The sequence below is a fragment of the Pelodiscus sinensis genome, chromosome 24 (genome assembly GCF_052426305.1).
Source record: "Pelodiscus sinensis isolate ZL-2025 chromosome 24, ASM5242630v1, whole genome shotgun sequence".
NCBI lineage: Eukaryota > Metazoa > Chordata > Testudines > Trionychidae > Pelodiscus > Pelodiscus sinensis.
Window position 1 is genome coordinate 8,750,975 of NC_143075.1, and position 18,899 is coordinate 8,769,873.

At 60.2% G+C, this 18,899-nt stretch overlaps 1 protein-coding gene across 2 annotated transcripts in view; it reads left to right on the plus strand.

Moving 5' to 3' along the window:
- TMEM240 (transmembrane protein 240) overlaps positions 1-18,899 on the plus strand; it is a 38,140-nt gene that overhangs the window by 10,564 nt on the left and 8,677 nt on the right. For both annotated transcript variants that reach the window (XM_014574371.4, XM_014574372.3), the window contains exon 3: positions 16,896-17,104. In XM_014574371.4, coding sequence (XP_014429857.1) covers positions 16,896-17,104 — 209 coding nt within the window. The remainder of the gene's footprint in view (positions 1-16,895; positions 17,105-18,899) is intronic.

Sequence of the window (18,899 nt, forward strand, 5' to 3'; positions counted from 1 at the left end):
GCGGTGGGTTTCGCCAGCACCCTCGAGTAACCTGGCTGCCGTGCAGGGTGGTCGTGCTGGCACTGGATGCTGAGCACGACACTCAGCGCCCTTCCCTGCACTGCTGTGGGTTGTGCACGTCCGGCTTGATGCCGTGAGCCACGGGGAAGGGGGAAAGCTGCTGGTGAGAGTGGCTAGTCGTCTGCCCAGGACAGGCTGGGATCCTCGTGGCTTTTGGTCATCACCGACGCCTGCCCGGAGCAGCTCATGCGCCCGTGGGTGGGACCGGCGCCAGTCTGCACCTCTTGGCTCAGACAAGAACCAGGCCCATGGCTCCAGACCCCAGTGCAGGGCCCTCCTGACTCCCGCGGGAGGAGGCTGTGGCAGAGAGCGGCCTGGCAACGCGGGAGCCTGAGGGCCACTCGGAGGCCTGGAGGCTGCGCCAGGCAGGGCTGAAGCGGGCAGAGGCAGCGCCCCCTAAGCAGGGAGGCAAAGTGCAGAGGCGGCAAGGCGGACGCGGGAGCAGGACTCTGCAAGTAGCATTCCCTTAGCCCCCAGGAGTCCCGGCCCCCGGACTCTCCCCGCCAGCAAGCGGTCCCCTGGGGTGGCGCGGAAAGCGCCGGCAGGGCTCAGTCCTGGTGCTAGTGGACGAGTGTCTCTGGCCAGGGGTTTTCAGAGCAGTGCTGCAGGGCCAGTATTGCCAGCTGTGCCCCTCACTGACTTCAGCCTCCAGGCCTGTGAGCTCCGCCGCAAACTCCTGGCAGGGGGCTCTGGCCCTGGCCCCTCGAATCCCTACGCCCCGCGTGGGAAGGGGCAGCCCAGAGGGTGCCCAGGGGTGGCAGCGCTGGGGGTCCGGATGTGCCTGGGGCTGCAGGGATCAAGGAGGCCACCTGGGGTCAGGCGCTCGCTCAGCTCCGCAGTGAAACGGACTCGTTCTCGGGGTCCCTCCCAGGTGTGCGGCTGCATCGTACAGCTCAGCAGGGCTGGGAAATGCCCCTTGGGGAAAGCCCAGGCTGGAAGCTTGGAGGTGCAATGGCTCAGGGCAGAGGCGCATTGGCCGGGCGACGGGGGGGCAGGACCCAGAGGGGTGAGGGGTCGGGGGGAGGCGCATTGGCAGAGTGACGGGGGGCAGGACCCAGAGGGATGAGGGGTCAGGGGGAGGCACATTGGCCAGGCGACGGGGGTGCAGGACCCAGAGGGGTGAGGGGTCGGGGGGAGGCGCATTGGCCGGGCGACAGGGGGGCAGGACCCAGAGGGGTCAGGGGTCAGGGGGAGGTGCATTGGCAGAGCGACAGGGGGCAGGACCCTGAGGGGTGAGGGGTCATGGGGAGGCACATTGGCCAGGCGACGGGGGTGCAGGACCCAGAGGGGTGAGGGGTGGGGGGGAGGCACATTGGCCGGGCGACAGGGGGGCAGGACCCAGAGGGGTCAGTGGTCGGGGGGAGGCACATTGGCCAGGCGACGGGGGTGCAGGACTCAGAGGGGTGAGGGGTCGGGGGGAGGCACATTGGCCGGGTGACAGGGGGGCAGGACCCAGAGGGGTGAGGGGTCGGGGGGAGGCGCATTGGCCGGGCGACAGGGGGGCAGGACCCAGAGGGGTCAGGGGTCAGGGGGAGGTGCATTGGCAGAGCGACAGGGGGCAGGACCCTGAGGGGTGAGGGGTCATGGGGAGGCGCATTGAAGAGCGGTATGAGGACCCCACACTGTTGCTGCAGGCTGGGGCAGCGGGAGAGCCCTGCTGTGGGGGGGGGGGTTGCACCGTGTCTGTCAGCCGGGCCCTGCTCGAGGCCTGGCTCTGGCCCACGTTCGCTGTGCGCCCAGAGGCCCGTCAGAGGGCAGCGACGGGTGTTCGGGTTCCCAGGCAGCAGGGGGGTTACATCTCCCTTTGCTGAAAGCCTGGCAGAGATTGGAAGCAAGCCCTGGGGTGCTGGCGGGGAAGGGCTGGCCCCACATTCAGCCGTAGCTTGGTCTGTGCGTGCCTAGCCCTGTGTGAATGGAGCTGTGGCAGCTGGAATAGGCATGTGGCCCTGATAATGGCTAATTCAGCTCAGTCAGTTAGTCCCCTGGGAAGGAGAGCCCAAGAGAGGCGGAGCCAGGACTCCAGCTGCCATCTCCAGCTGGAAGCTCCGAGTCCGGCTCTAGGCAGGGGCCCTGCACAGGCAATCCGGGGAAGGGGGGAATGAAATAGGGATGTTAGATGTCGTTTTATTTAACAATCATGTAATCGCACCACATCTTAGTGGTTGCATGATTATTCGATGGCCCCCAGGGGTGGGCTGGCATCCGGTACGCTCCTAGACCCACTCCCAGGGAGCCCCCTGCCATTCTGCACTGCTGCCTGGTGCTGCTGCCTCTGATGCAGAGGCAGCAGCAGGGGGAAACAGAAGCCTTTGTCTGCCACGGGCCCAAGCTCCATTCAAACAGAGGCTGCTCCGGCATCCCACTTGCCGCCCCGGCATCCCACTTGCCGCCCCCACCCCTTCACACTGCTGCTTCTCTACCAGAGGCAGCAGCGTGGGGTGGTGGAGCTCCACAAGGCTGGTGCCGACGGGAGCTCTGGCGCTTCGGGGGGAGCCATACGCATGGGAAGCTGGCTTCAAAGCTGGCTTCCTGCGTGGACCAGCTCCTGCCTGCCCTCCTCATCCTCCACGCTGCTGCCTCTCTGTGAGGCTCAGGGTCATCCCCCCACAGCATTGGGGAGCCTGTGCTAGTGCTCCAGCCTCCGTGCTGCCCCAACGTGGGGCTGGCGCACACAGAATCTACTAGCCTGGGCCCCCTCGGCTCACACCTGAACGGTGTGAGAGGGGAATGTGGGGAGGGTCTTTCTCCTTCTCTATCAGGGGTCACATCATGAGGGGATTGGTTTTTGTTTCTCGCTTGTGTGCGGCCCCCGATTGATTTTTCTGTGGGTCAGTGGCCCCCCCCGACCCAAAACAAGTTCCCCAGCCCTGGCTTACACGACTATACACTGACATCCCTAGAAGAAAAGGGCTTGGGTCCCTAGCCCCAGGGCGCCCAAGCCAGGGAAAAGGCACAGCCTGCACTAGTTAGTGTAATTGTGTCTCCGGAGCCCTTGTGTGTGGCGCTGGAGCCGAATGGGTTCCGGCTCCCTGGGCCAGTGGGGAGGAGTTTCCAGAATTGGATTTTCCAGCTGGCGCCACGGTTCCGGAATGGGTCAATTTCCCTCCCCCCAGCGCCAAACGCCCCCAGAGTCCAGGTGTTGAAAATCTGGGATCCTAGTGTGGCTTGGGCCCATCCTTAGCAGGGGAGGTGATGTTCAGGGGGCCTTTAATCCCCGTGGCCCCAGGGCCCCATCCTGGCTGGTCTGCATGGGAGATACCGGCCCAGGGAAACCTGTCTCAGGTGTGGGGCTGCAGCTTTGGGTCACAAGTGAGTAGCGAGACGTGTCAGTCAACAGCACAAACATCGCAGCTGGGCCGAGCCCAGATGCACAGAGAGCTGCTCTTAAGGGGGTCAATGCCTGAGCCATGGGCAGAGAGGGCAGCCATGTTGGGGAAAGGCCTGGTGTCCTGGACTGGCAGGGGGAAGGAGGCACTGGGCAGCGGTACGTTCAGTGCGCGGGCAGCTCCTGGCAGGGGCTGAGTGGCTGTTCTCGTCCCACACTGGCAGCCAGCAGGTCGCTTGGCACCAGCCCAGGCTGAGTTTCTGCTGATGCCTAGCGCCCGAAGGGTTCATCGGGGCCGGGCGGGCGGGCGAGGGAGGCGGAGCTGGCGTGGTAGTCAGGAGAACAGAGCCCTTCCGTGGGGAGCCCGGCTCCGGGTTCCCGCTGTGGGGACGGGGCTGTGAGCTGCTGGATAGTCCCAGCCCTGCTCCCCTGGCTGCGGCCTGGGCTTGTGACTCCTGGCCTGTGACGTGGTGTGTGTGGCTGAGCTGCACACCGCAGTGGGGGAGGCCCCTGACTGGGCTGGCTGCCGGGCCGTTGCCATGCTGGGCTAGATGGCTAGTTCCCTGGAGAGCTGGCCTTGATTTCCCAGGGGTGGCGTGGTCCCATGGTGGGGGGGAGCCACTGGGAGCTGATCGGGCCTGGGAAGGAGGGTTTAGATCAGTGTTTGCCATGTGGGGCTGTGGCGGGGGGAGTCCCAGGCCCCCCTTTCGAGGTGTGTCTGTGACAGGCTCCCCAAGGCTAGATCCCTGGCTGTCTACGCTGTGCCACCAGCCCTGCTGGGGGATCACACACGGCCTCTCTTGTCAGAGCCCCTGGTTCTCGGGGCAGGAGCGACTCCATTCAGCACGCCTGGGGTCAGCCTGTGGCCCGGACGCGCTGGGGTTCAGTTCCCCCTTCGGGGTTGTGGATGAGCCCAGCATAGGCTGGTTCCCGGGGAGTCTGAAGAGCCGTGCCCGGCCGCGGGGCAGAGTGTGAGGTTGGCAGCCCTGGGTGAGCGGTACCAGGCAGGTGACACTGTCCCTCAGCCCCGGCCATGCCGCCCAGCCCGCCAATGGCTCAGGGCAGCGCCCTCTGGTGGCGGCGGCGAGACAGAGCCATGTATGGGTCATTGCCTGCCTGTAGCGCCGGAGCCTGGGAAGGTCTCAGGCCCGTACTGCACCAATGGGTGCAGGGGGGTGTTGCTCCCTCGTGGATTAAACCTCCCGGCCTCCTGTCGGAAGGTGAGTGGCTCCGAAGGACCTCAGTCTGAGAGGAAGGCCAGTCTTGTGACTGATGCACTGGGCAGGGACTCCGAAGATTCAGGTTCAGCTCCCGGTCACCTCCTCCCGGTGTACCCTTGTCTCTCGGTGCTGCTAGGGCCCACCTGCAAACAGGGGTGACAGGGCTGCCTTGCTCCCTCGGGCCCCTACCAGCTGGGAGTGCCGCGCCTTGCACTGCGGGGCGCTGGCTGTCACGGTGTTCCTGGGGCTCTGCCCCCGGGGCCTTGCAGAGCCATTTATCCTGGGCCAAATGGGTGGGACGTGCTGCTGTTCTGGCTGGGCAGCCCCCGTGGCTCTGCTACAATTGCTGAGGCAGGGGCGTGCTGGGCCGGGCGATGAGGAGAACGTGAATGACTGGCCCAAGGTCGCACAGCAAGACACGGCAGGGAGGGCGCCTGTCCGGTCCCCCAGCCGACCACACATCTGTGGCACGAGGTAGACCCCGGGCAGTGGTTCCTCAGCAGTTTGGCCGGCCCTACAGGCCAAATGATACAGATCGGCAGGGTGAGCCCTCCTGGGCCCTGACCCCGCAGCTATGTTTTCTTGCTCTCACGGGCGTATTTTCATGCCACGGGATTGGAAGCTGTCCAGCCACGTCCCCAGAAGCTTCCTTCTGCCCTCCTGCCGTGCCGGAGCCGGACGGCCCTGATCCTGGCGCAGGGACGGGCTGTCACCATAGCATCGCAGGCTCTGCTGCACAGAGTCAGGAGGCGTGACGCGACTGCCAAGTCGGCCTCCGAACGGATGCGTGAGCGGAGAGGAGCCGGCGCGTCAGACCGCACCGATGTCCCTGCTGGGGAGGAGAATGAAAAGACACCGACAGTTCCATAGCGTTTTAAATGGGCAGATCAATATGGTTTTGCCGAAGTTCTCCCCTAGCAGCGTGCGGCCACTCAGCACAGGGGAGAGAGCGAGGCCCACGCAGACAAGGTCATCGGAAGGAACCGGCTTCTTACGCAGCTTTGAAAGGAAAGCGCCAGCCGCTCTGCGGAGGCTCTCCTGATTCGGGGCTGTGCTCTGGCGTCACGGTGCCCTAGGCCGTCCTTCGGAGGGGGATCCCAGCATGCTTTGAAAATCGGTGACGATGTGGGCACGTTGAGACCCGCTCAGCTGCAGAAATGAGGTGCTGGCTTTTAGTGCCCGATTTTTTAATTTTAATTTTTGCCAAGTGGGCTGGCAAAATGGGAGTTGAGACCTGCTGGAAAAATCTGCCTTTTAAACCATTTCAGAAGCACCACAGCTGGCCTTTCCAAAGCCTTTTCTGTTCACCTTGTGAAAGAGGTTTGACAGGAAATCAAGCAAGGTCCAATTCCTGCTCATTAAAGAGCCAGGAACCATTTTCTCAGCGGATCCGGACCGAATTCTAGCTTGGTTAATTGCATCCTGCCTCCATCCATTGGCCCTTCACTTTCAGCAGATTCGTCTCCATTTATCTTTCCAAAAAACTCTTGTGGAGATCGCTGTGGCCTGTGCAAGAGCCGCCAAGTCCCTCTCGGAGGCGGCTGCATTCCCGGGGGAGGTGAAAGACCCCGGCACGTGACGCTGTAGAATGTGTCAGGGATGGCTGTGCTACCGTGGGGCTGAGTGTAGAAACAGCAGCTTCCAGGCCTCGGGGCAGGCACGACCAGACTGGTCTCTTCCTCTGGCACAGGGCAGCTGGGGTTCTCGCCAGGGTTTCTCTAAGCTGCACGGTTGTGCAGCTGCCATGGCCGCCTCTCCCATGGCTGGGGGAGAGACACGCCCCCCAAGCCTCAGCGGCAGGGACAGATTAAAAAAGGGCCGGTAGGGGCTGCAGCCGGTAAAGCCCCTGTGTCCTGGGCCAGCCCTTTCTAGTGGGATGGGGGGTGGCAGCTCCGCACGCTGCCCGTCCTTCCCCCAGGGCTGGGGCTGCATTGCTGCGAGCCCTGAGAAGCGCCATCTCTGCGTTGCCCTTGCCGGGAGGCTCCGCCCTTACAGGTGCCATTGGTCGGGAATCACAGCCAATGGGAGCTGCATGGGGCGGTGCTTGCAGGCAAGTGCAGGGCCACGTGAGTCACCTGTTTGCCCCCCACCAAAGGGGAGATGCCTCTGGAAAGTGCCCCGCACCCTGGCCTGGGCCCTCCCCTGCACCCCAGCCCTGAATCTGCTCCACCACCCCAGCTCCCTCCTAGCCCTTAACCCAACCTTGAGCCCCCTCCTTCACCTAACTCCCCCCAGAGCCCTCACTCCCACCCCAACCTTCTTCCCTGCCCACTCCGATCCCTTGGCCCCAGCCTGGAGCCCCCTCTTGAACCCCAAATACCTCATCTCCAGCCCCACCCCAGAGTCCACACTCCCTGCCAAAGCCTTCATCTCCCCCCGTGGCAAAGCAAGTATTGTAGTCACTCTGCTTGTTACGTTGCATGTGATTTCTGCTGACCCTTACTGTTCTGTAGTAACTCTGTGTGTGCCTCAGTTTCCCTGGGCACTGCACAGCTATCCAGATGGGGATGGGAGTTGCGGGTGTGACCCCTGAGGGAGGCTGCTGAGGCCAGCACATTCACAATGGCCCAGGCTTATGGTCAGGGCTTGACAAACTATAGAATCTACTCGCCCATGGCGAGTAGATTTCAGCCGTGCGCCCCATTTACCAGAGGTGCGCGCATGCGCAATGCAGCTCTTGAGCATGCAAAGTGTGGGGCTGGTGAGCGGCTTTCTCCACCGGTTGTCAAGCCCTGCTTATGGTAACCTGAGCCGGGGGCAAGCAGCTGACACCTTTTGCCCAGGAAGCTGGACAAAGATGGAGGCGGAGCTACCTGAGCGATGGGACCAGTTGTAGAGTGGGTGAGTGAATCTCGGCTGGCTTAGCATACTGGGAGGGGGCCCGGGGCCCTGGCTCTGAGCCCTCCCCCCAAGATGGCCTGTACTGACTGCTCCTGGTTCCTGTGCTGACGAGTCTGTTCTATGCTGTGTCCCTGTCCTCTAATAAACCTTCTGTTCTACCTCCGGCTTAGTCACATCTGGCTGCAGGTGAGGGGTGCAGGGCCCAGTGACCCCCCCCAACTCTCGGTGACAGTCCCCAACCCCTAGTGCCCTCCCACACTCCACACCCCTCAACCCCACTCACCCGCCACAGGTTGCCCCTGTGTGGAATGGATTTTGTTATATGCCCCAATATGGGGGTGCAGCGTCGCCCCTCATCTCCATAGCGGTGCGTGTAACAAAATTCATTCTGCACATGGACATACAAATGAGAGGGCCCGCTGGCTCTTTGCGTGTCTAGCCCTGAACGCAGGAGAGCAGGCTCTGGTGTAAGGCGTCAGGCACAGCCCGTGCCCAGAGCTGTATGGGATGCGGGGAAGGCGAAGCGCTTGCCTCAAAGCCCCAAACCGTTGCCTTTTAGTAGCCAGAGTCCCAGGTTAAGCTAACAGGGCTCAGCTTACTGGGCAGGTTCTGGGGCAGTTGACCTGCGATGCCTCTAGGATCGAGCCCCCTTCCCCAGCCACCCCTCGCCGAGCGATGCTCAGCTGCCCCAAGGCACCGTCCGTTCACACGGGCCAGCTGCCTCCTGCCCATTTCAACCCCCCGGCGAGTCTGGTCTGTGACGCCACGCGGCAGCCCACACGGGAAGCTGGCCAGCCACCAGCGGTGTCTCAGAACTGGGTGATTGCAGGAGCTGCTGTTGGAAAATTAGGCCACGCCGCAAGTCGGTGAACAAACCCAGGAGTCCTGGCTCCCAAACCTCTTTGCTAGGCCCTGGAGGCTGCTGCCCCCTTCCCTGAGATACCGGGCTGCCTGGCTCCAAATACTTATGCGTTCCCCCTCTCCCGGAAGGGGCCTGGAGGGAGCGTGAATCTGCCCCCAAGGGGCTTGGAGGGATGATCACGATTTGCAGCATCAGCAGGTGGGAGCCAGGCATTTGCCAACTGAACCATATCTTAGCGCTCCGAAAGGCTGAGCTATGCTGGGTGCTCCCAGGGGCAGCTGTGTGCCCCTCATCAGCTTAGCACGTGGTCTCTGCATCGCTGGACCTTTAGCACTGTTTTTTGACTGCAGTCAGCACCAGTCCCCACCATGGCCTGGGCAAGGTGTCTCTGCCCTACCCTACAGGGCACCCCCGCCTGTACGGACTGCGAACCCAGGGCACCTCCCGCTGTACGGCCTGGGAACACAGGGCACCTCCTGCTGTATGGCCTGGGAACACAGGGCACCTCCCGCTGTACGGCCTAGGAACACAGGACACCTCCCCCTGTACGGCCTGGGAACACAGAGCACCTCCCCCTGTACGGCCTAGGACACAGGGCACCTCCTGCTGTACAGCCTAGGAACACAGGGCACCTCCGCCTGTACGGCCTGGGAACACAGGGCACCTCCCGCTGTACAGCCTAGGAACACAGGGCACCCCCACCTGTATGACCTGGGAACACAGGGCACCTCCTGCTGTACGGCCTGGGAACACAGGGCACCTCCCCCTGTACGGCCTGGGAACACAGGACACCTTCCCCTGTACGGCCTGGGAACACAGGGCACCTCCACCTGTACGGCCTAGGAACACAGGACACCTCCCCCTGTACGGCCTGGGAACACAAGGCACCTCCTGCTGTACGGCCTGGGAACACAGGGCACCTCCCCCTGTACGGCCTGGGAACACAGGGCACCTCCACCTGTACGGCCTGGGAACACAGGGCACCCCCGCCTGTACGGCCTGGGAACAAAGGGCACCTCCACCTGTACGGCCTGGGAACACAGGGCACCTCCCCTTGTACGGCCTAGGAACACAGGACACCTCCCCCTGTACGGCCTGGGAACACAGGACACCTCCCGCTGTACGGCCTGGGAACACAGGGCACCTCCCCTTGTACGGCCTAGGAACACAGGACACCTCCCCCTGTACGGCCTGGGAACACAGGACACCTCCCGCTGTACGGCCTGGGAACACAGGGCACCTTCACCTGTATGGCCTGGGAACAAAGGGCACCTCCCCCTGTACAGCCTGGGAACACAGGGCACTTCCCGCTGTACAGCCTGGGAACACAGGGCACCTCTCCCTGCAGCACTCAATGGCCAATGGGATGCAAGGTCACTCCGTGGCCAGTTCACACCTCCAAAGCCATGGTAAAGTGCTCCCAGAGCAGGGCCCCTCCCCGGCAAGCTCAGCCTGCCTGCCCTCAGCCCTCAGAAGGCCCATCACGCTGGGCATGTCAGGGCATGGCCGGGACATTCCTTCCTCCCAGCGAGCCCCCAGTAGCACAACACCCCAGTGCTGCCCCATGGTTCTGTTTCTATTTGGGGCGGGGCCCCGATCAGCCCGGCACAGGGGTGGGAGAAGCCGCTGTGCCCGCCGCCCGCTGCGCGTCCAGAGGTGACTGACCCCACTTCCCAGGCACCCACCCCCATGGGACCAGCCTGTGGGCCCTAGGCCAGACTCAGCTCTGCAGGGGACGGTCTCCGTCCCCACCCCCGCTTCAGCCGCCTTGGACACATTCCATTATGGAGCTCCCTGTTTGTGCAGCAGGGCCCCTCCCTGGACCTGGGTTCTATTAATAGCTCTCAGTGCTCGCGTCTCCATGTCTCCCAAAGGAGGCCGCCAAAGTCTCTGACCACTGAGGCTGGAAGGGAAACTTCAGCAGGTTCTCCCTTCCCCCAAGGTTGTTTCCAGTTTGCAGCCTGTGAACTAGCAACGAGCCCTCGCCCTTTGTGCTGGACAAAGGGGACGCGAAGGTATCTTTAGAACCCGCCTGGCAAGGATGCAGGCTGGAGCGCCCCACGGCCGCTGCGCAGCAGTAATCAATGTTATCACCGCGGCACACTGCCTCTGCTAAACCGCCAGGGTTAAAAAACCTGCCTGGCTGTGAGTGATCACAATTCAGATGCCAAGCGCTGGGATTCAAGGTGGCCTGCATTGCCCTGCAGCATGGCGTTACGGGGGGCGCCGTTGCTGGATGGCCTGTCTGTCCCATGAGAAGGCCAGGACCTCCCTGGCCCCCTAGCATTTCTGGCACATCAGACGTTAACCCTGGGAAGATTTTCACCTCCATGGTGCAATTTTGTCCCTTTCAAGCCGCTTCTAAACTTTTCATTGGAGCATCGCTTAGCACAAAGTTTTCCTGATTCTGACTAGGACACCTAGGAGCGATCTACTGGCTAGTTTAGAGTCTGTGTATCTGTCTGTCTGTGTGTCCAGCCCTCTGTCTCTCTGGATGTCTGTTTGAGAACTCCTCCTAAACAGAAAGGGCTAGGCCCACCAAATTAGGTAGGCAGCTTCCTCTTATCATAACTTAAAGCAAGGGCAGGGGACGGTTGAGGCAGGACAATGGGATGTGCCTGGAATGGGATTGTTTCACAGCCCACGAAAGGGAGGGGTGTGAGAGCAGGGACAGTTATACTCACAGATGACCACAGGGGGGCAGCAAGTGCCCCAGCCCAGGGAGCAGCCTCTGGCGGGCAGCATGGTCTCTATCACCCTGCCCTGCCCTGGGGAGCAGCTGTTGGCTGCCATGCACCCCCACTACCTCGGGCTGCTTCCGAGAGAGCAGCTGATGGGCAGCCTGAAAGCTCCCCACGCTCTGGGCTGGCCCCAGGGAGAAGTCTTTGGGCAGCCCCAGGCCAGCCCTGGCCCCAAGCAACGTTGGGTAAAGCTTCTAGTCTACTGTATATTCGATGGAGTTTTTCTGTCCATCTGTCTGTCTGTTCTTACCTATCAGTAAGAGCTAGGACCGCCAAATTCGGCATACAGCTTCTTCTTCTCCTAACTTAAAGCAAGGGCAGGGTTTGGTTGGGCCAGGACAATGGGATGTGTCTGGAATGGGATTGCTTCTCCGAAAACCCTACAAGAAGAGACGGAATCACCAGGCAGGTGAAAGGGGCTGGCTGGGGACACCTCCCCACATTTGCTACTGCCCCAGCCCGGCGCCCCATGTGGGGGGGCTGAAGCTCCCTCCCCCACCCCGTTCCCTGATTCATACAGGACCATTGCTGGCTGTTCCCCTTCATCAGGGAGCAAGAGGAAAGCAAAGTGCCCAGTTTGCTCCATTCCACACTCTGGCTGGGGAGCGCAGGGGGGCAGACGAACCTGGACATGCACCCCTCCCCCGGCTGTGCCTGCTGGAACTGCAGCGACCATGGAGAGGCACTTCTCACCAGGCCCCAAGCCGGTGCAGGGAGAGAGGTCTGGGTTGTCCTCTCTCCCTGAGGCAGCCTGCCTAGTGAACCCCCCTCCCCAGTCCCACCCCAGAGCAATGATTTCAATGACGCCTGGACGTTTTCATTTTATTACCCAAAAATCAAAACTGAATCGAGTTAAGGACTTGAGCAATGCCGGGTAAACCTTCAAGTTGCTGGCTGCTGTTAAGCAATTGCTGCATTCCAGCCCAGAGGTGGCTGCATTTCAGTGGTACATGGAGTCATTGCAGGGGGCCGGAAGGGGGTAACCTGTAAGGCACTTATAATCTTTGCAGAGAATTATCCCACAGGGAATAGAACTGCTTGTGCCATTGCAAGCTGTGGTCGGAGGGGTCCCTGTGAACAGGGACAGTGACGGCTCCTCTGAGGTTGGGCTTTCAGAACCAATCTCATTCGTGGCCGACGCAGAGCGGACAGGAAGGTGCTCAGTGCTGCCCCCTGCAGGCGGAGCTCTGCCTCCTCCTTTGCCCAGCTTCCCGGGCAAAAGGGGTCATCTGGTTCCCCCCCGGGCTCAGGTTACAAGAGAGCCTGGGCCCTTGTGAACGTGCTGGGCTGGGGCAGCCCAGAGCAGCCTCCCTTCAGTGAGAGTCACGCCCCAAATTCCCATCCCCATCCGAGCATGGGTGCAGTGCCCAGGGAAACCGAGGCGTGCACACACACACAGGGTTAGAACAGTAACAGGACAAGTAGGAATCAGAGGCAACATAACAAAGGGCACAGAGCAAACTCCATCCCCGCTTTGGCACAGCTGTGTCCGTTCTGTCGCACATGCAGAGGAAGGCAGGCTCTGCCCCAGAAGTAGCTGCATGTTAGTGGGGCTCTGCGACTATGGGGCCCTCCTGCTTCTGGCTGAAGTCCGAAGACACCAGTGCCCACGGAGACGCCATCTGGTCCCTTCGGCATGCCCAGCGGTGCCAAGGCGAGGAAATAAGCACAGCGACCCAGAGGTAGAGCTGAGCTGTGTACGTTGGGCGGGTCTGTGCCCCATGAGCAAATCCAGCCCCTGCAACAGGTAGAGATCCCTGGGCCAAAGAGCCACGAGTCTTAGCTTTGCCCTAAGCGAGTGTGGCACCCCAGGGCCGACAGCCTTGGGGGGAGGGGGTCCTTCTGCCCAGCGAGGGAGGTAGGCAGGGACACAGGGAGAAGCAAAGGAATGAAATGACTTGTAAGCTGGGCCTGCTGCCCGGAGGGCACAGTCACCTTGAGAGAGCCCTTCCCCCAGCTGCGTCCTGGCCCCCTTCTTGGCACCAGGAGTCCCTGGAAGGGGGTAGCAGCTTTGCTCAGCAGCAGGGGAGCCACCGGCTGGGCCATTGCCTCTCAGCCCTCCAGGGAGGCCGGGGGCGTGGCGGGATGAGAAGGGTTCAGTAGCTGCCGACAGGCCTCTGGTCACCCTGCTCTTTAGTGCCTGGGTGCGGTTCGCTGAGGGCTGCTGGCAGGTTGGCGCCTGAGCCGCAGGTGGGCCCATTCAGGGATGGCGGAGCTGACGGCTGTTTTCAGACGGCTCCTCTGCGCCGCGGTTTGTTTGTGTAAATATTTGGACGTTTCTCAGGCGTGATTATGCAGCAGCCTGAGACTCATGCATATTCAAAGGCCTCCGGTGACCGAATGTTGGCTCGAGGTCGGGGTGATGGGCCCCGAGGGAGGGCAGCAGGCCCGATGCTGGCGGCGGGCGAGGAGCGGAGCGGGAGAGGGTGTCTGTGCCGCTGTCCTGCGCTCGGAGGCCAGGCTGGGCGGCTGCGCTGCAGTGACCAGGTTTCTGCAGTGGCGTGCTGCAGACAGCTGCGACGCCGGGGTTAATCAAGCACTCTTCCAGGGCTGGCCTTACCATGAGGCATACTGAGGCAGCCGCCTCAGGTGTCAGACTGGGGGTGGGGGGACACCACTAGGACCCAGAGTGTAGAAAATTGTGTCTGCTGCTGGTGCGTATGTAGATAGCAGAGCAGGGCCACGAGAGGAGTAGACCAGGAAGAAGGCAGAATTGAGACCTTTCAAAGCTTTGGCCCAAGTGAGGGGATGTGGGGGCGTCATTTGAGCTCCCCGCCTCAGGTGCCAAAATGTTGTGGGCCGGCCCTGCACTCTTCCCAGCCACTGATCGGCTTGGCGGGGCAACGACAGCCCATGCCAGAGCAGCTCTCTTCCCCGGGGCAATTGAACAACATCATGACGGAACTTCAAGCTCCCCGGGCCCCCCGTCCCCATCTCTCTTGTTTTGCCACAGCCCGTTCCTGCCTGCCGGCTGCGTCTTCCCACCAGTCCCCTCTTCCTTGCCCTGCCCAGTTTCCTGGACATAACTCTCCTGAGCCTCTAGGCTCCTTAGTCTTTCAGCAAGTTCGCGTTCCAGCCCCTCTCGTGGTGCCAGGCTGTAGTATACGGGGATCCCACCGCACACACCAAGCAAAACATCCTGCGCTTCCTGCCTCTGCTGCTCCAGGTCAGGAATGGGGAAAGCCCCTCGTTACCACTGCAGAGGGGGTATGGGCAGGCGGAGCTTGGAAGGCACAATTCTGGAAGGCCCTGTTGCGTGGGCTTGGGGGAAGGGGAGGATGTGGAGCTGAGGTCCATCTGGGGCCCTGGGGCCTGCGATAACTTCTGGCCCTTGCCCCAGGGAGTGGCACTGTTTTTCCTGACTCGCTGGCTCTGCTACAGAAGCGTCCCTGCTGGCTCTGCTCTTGGCTGGAGTCTCTGCCAGTCCCCTTGGCCATGATGAGGAGCCTTTGGCTCAGCTGCGCGCTTGGCATGGGGTTTGGCATGGGGTGAGATGAGTGTGCTGGGTCTCAGGCCTGCTCCATGTCCCAGCAGGAGCCTCCCTGTGGGCAGTTTCTGCACCGATGGGCTCTTGGCACAAGGTGTCTTGAGCGGGCTGGGGGCTGAGGTGTAATGCACTGGGCAGTGTGTGGTGTGAGTGTCCCGGCGGGCTGGGGGCTGAGGTGTAATGCACTGGGCAGTGTGTGGTGTGTGTGTCCCGGCAGGCTGGGGGCTGAGGTGTAATGCACTGGGCAGTGTGTGGTGTGAGTGTCCCGGCGGGCTGGGGGCTGAGGTGTAATGCACTGGGCAGTGTGTGGTGTGAGTGTCCCGGCGGGCTGGGGGCTGAGGTGTAATGCACTGGGCAGTGTGTGGTGTGAGTGTCCCGGCGGGCTGGGGGCGCCTGGGTGCTACACTAGCTGTTCCCTCTCATTCCACGCCCCACGCCTGGCCTTTGCCTCCTTTACGAGCGGGACTCCAGGCCCACCAGACAATGCAGTTCTGCCAGCCTGCCACCTACCCTGGGGCTGGGACAGTACCGGCTGGAGGGAGGCTCCATTGCTGGGCACCTGACCGGTTTAGCTGACTGGTCTCGGTGCCTCCACAGGACCCTGGCGCCAAGCATGTGAGCAAGGGGAGGGCACCAGGAAACAGCTGGCGCCTGGGGACGGTCTCAGCTGCAGCATCCTGCCCCACTGAACCCCCTTTGTTTTCACGCCACAGCTGTTCCTGGCCTCTGGTGCTGCCCCAGTCCCAGCAGGCTCCCTCCCCCATTGCACAGCCCGGTCGGGCTGGGAGACTGAATAGCATTTCCAAGCTGTAGCTGGACAGGGCTGGGGCAGGGTGCTCCGGGCTGGCCAAGTCTGTGCTTGGGGGCTTTCTCGATTCGGATTAGCGCTGGGTGTATCTGTGTCTGCTCCATTTTCAGTGTGGGGCTGGCCTGTCTTCTCTGGTGTCGTTTTACAGCCCTGTTGTACTGAACGCCCACTGGGCAGTGACATAGGGCAAACAGCTGAGAGTCGTAACACATTCATGGCCCTCTGTTCACATGGTGGACTAGAGCGGGTGTCTGGGGGCACCACTCAGCGACAGGGCTATGTACAGCCCAAGTATGCGGGTCCTCCAAACCAATGACCAAAAAGGGTTTGCCACTCTGGCCAGCAAGACGTCACGCAACCAATCCCTTTAGTCACTCCAGCTTCTCTTGTGCCATGACCAGCACCGCTCCTTACGCAGGCGAGGGGTTTTGAAAACAAATCCCACCAAATCCAGACCCGTTCTTCCCGTCTCAACGGACCAGCCGCAGCCCCAGGACAATTTATACCTCAGCTCTTACCCCAAAGAGCTCTCTGCGTCAATCCTTTAGAATCTTGTGAAAGAAAGAAAAGGCTGAGAGTGAAACTGTGAACGCAGTCACGTTCCATACCCCGATGCAAAGGCCTCGGTGCAGGCTTGCGGCAGAGGTGGAGTAGTCTCTGAAATACGTCCTTTCTTAGGATGGGTCATCCGTTCTTTCAGGCTCAGCTCATAGCAGAAATGCTCCTGAAGGGAGGAGCTGTCATAAAGCTCGCATTGTGATTGACGGCCAGACTCAAGGCAAAGCTGGAGAAAGCCCCAGGGCCTTCTTTCTACCCTTGCCTCTGGGGGGAATTCCACTGTCCTCCTTGTGTGAAAATATCTCCCAAAATGGAGTTTCTCACATGAGCCAGTCACCTGACCATGCAGGACTCAGTCCCCTTTAGGCTTAATGCGGGTCTTGAACATTCACAGCAAAGTTCCTCAGATGGGGCTTGGCCCCTGTTAAAGTCCATTGTCAGTCAAGTACGAGTCACGTGACTCGCAACCCTTTCACAGGCGGGGGCGAAGCCTGTGGCTCCCCTCCCCAGAGCAAACGTGCGAAGTACAAGTCCAGAGCCAAGACCCGTAACGTCGAATACAAAAATGCCCCTTTCATATGAGCTAGAAGCAGCAAATCGTCAGCGTTCAATAGACCCCTCGCTTGGCCCACTTCGTACAAGGTTTGGTGTGCACCTGTAATGGTGGTTGCATGGTCCCATCAGAGGCCAAGAGCGTCACCCGTGGACGCCCGCTTGGAGAAAGAAATGGTGCCCCCTGGAAGAAGCAGCCTGTACAGATGGGCTGGGAACTAAGCATGAATCAGCTGGTGGGGGAACTTGGGTTAACTGATGGGGGGGGGGGGTCACCTGACAATGGGAGCTGGACGTTATTAAAGAAAAAGTTTCTCAATCGTACTTTACGAGAGCAGCTGACGCTCTTACCTTGCCCCCTGCACCAGGGGCTGATGAATGGAGCATGTTTTCTCCTATCCTCTGCTGATGCTTCTCCCTTTTCTGTCCCCCCTGCAACAGGCATCATGTACATTACGTCATCCCATACGACGGGGATCAATCGGTGGTGGATTCCTCGGAGAATTACTTTGTGACCGACAATGTGACCAAGCAGGAGATTGATCTGATGCTGGGACTTTTGCTGGGCTTTTGTATAAGCTGGTTTCTGGTGTGGATGGATGGAGTTCTCCATTATGCAGTGCGAGCCTGGAGAACCAGTCGACGGTACGGTAAGTGAGCCCCAGAGTCCTTTGTCTCATCAAAGGATGTTTGCTTGGTTCTTGTCCAGGCTTTGGGGAGGGGGTCAGATTCTTTCCAGAGGGTTTGAGGTTTTGGCTAATTTATCATAGGCGTGTTTGATTGAATTCTCGCTCTGTGTGCATAAAAATGAAATATACCGTAAATGTTGGCATGAGAATATGTGCTTCCATGAGGAGGATTTGCTGGAAAGTGATTGCTACTGGCATGTGATCACCAGGAACTAAGGGGTGTTTGCTGGATGTACTGAGATGTACACGGAAAGGCCTGTTGTTGGCACATGTAAATTTGTTGTGTGCAGAGTTGCTGTAGCCGGGTAGATTATAGAATGTTAGAGATTCAAAGTGGGGGAGGTTGTAACTTTTATTGGCCCAACTTCTGTGGGTGAGAGAGACTAGCTTTTGTGCTTACCTGGAGCTCTTCCTTTGTCACTCACCTAGAAGTTGGGCCAATAAAATAGATGACCATGTCCACCTTGGCTGGCTGAATTTGTGGCACTCTGGGAATTTTGATGGAAAGCTGAAGTTCGCATGAAGCTTGTGTAAATATTTATATGTGTGCACTTACAGCGAGGCATCATTGTGTGGGCAAGAGGAAGTTAAATGGATCTGCATGGGCGGCGGGTAATGTAGTCAAGGGAAGGCATTGCCTTCCCAAAACTGCCTGGCCACCCGGGAAGGCTGGGGCCGCAGCAAAACAGCCCTGGCCTGCTGGATGGCCAGGAAGGATCGGGCTGGGCTCGGAGGGAGGGGGGGTAAGTGGAGCGTGGTCTCAGGGGCAAGTGTGTGGCTTTGGAAAGAAGGGATGAGGTTTGGGCTTGCCTTCCCCAGCGGGGCTTCACCCATCACCCGTGATGTATGAAATTCTCTGCCCCGCTCCTCCTCTCGTCTCAGAGAAAGAAGTCTTGAGGCTTCCCATGTTTGATCTCTGTTGTTGCCGGTGTGGTCCTTTGCGCTGGGCATTTTGGGGAATCTCCCTTTGGCAGTGGCCTCAGTTGGGAAGGGAGGGGTGGGTGGACGCCATGTTTAGCTGAGAGCAGGAGCAATCGGAACAAAGGCGGAAACATGCTGCATCAAACCTGTGGCCCATTTAGTTCAGCAGCCAGCCCCAGATGCGGAGAGGGAAGGCTCTAGACTCCCTTTCTCTCTCGCGCCCCTTAGTTTTCTCGCACAGGCTTTCCCTAGGGTTGTGATCGGAAAAAGAAATGGTGAAAATGGATTCAAATAACGCGGGACGACTTGCAGTCCTCTCGCCTAATCAGTGTCTCTGTCAATGACACACTCGAAATGCCAGTGGAGAATGTCTGGTAAATTACAATTTGCTTTTTTGTTTTTTAAAGAAAGCTCTATGAGCAAACCCATCAAAAATTCTAATTAGGGAAACTGACTGCCTCTTTCTAAAAACGTCCATCAAAAAGGGATTCATTTCTCATTAGCGCGTCCAGCCCCCCAGCAACCTGATGCAGCAGTTTCCGAATTGGGATGGCTCGTGAGACTCTTGTGTGATCTATGCCAAAGGGGAAGGCTCATTTGCAGAGGAGTCCTGCCAGAGTGTTAACGATGGAGGCTAACGATGGGGGCTGCCCTCCCTCCGAGGGAGGTTAACTATCAGTTAATTGAAAAGTCGAGTAATCTCATGAATTCTTATTGGTTAGTCGACTGTTCTATAGTCCCCGGGGGTGGGGCCGGCAGCCAGTGCGCTCCAGCCCCACTCCTGGGGAGCCCCCTGCTGTATTAGAGGCAGCAGTGCAGGGTGCCAAGCGGGAGC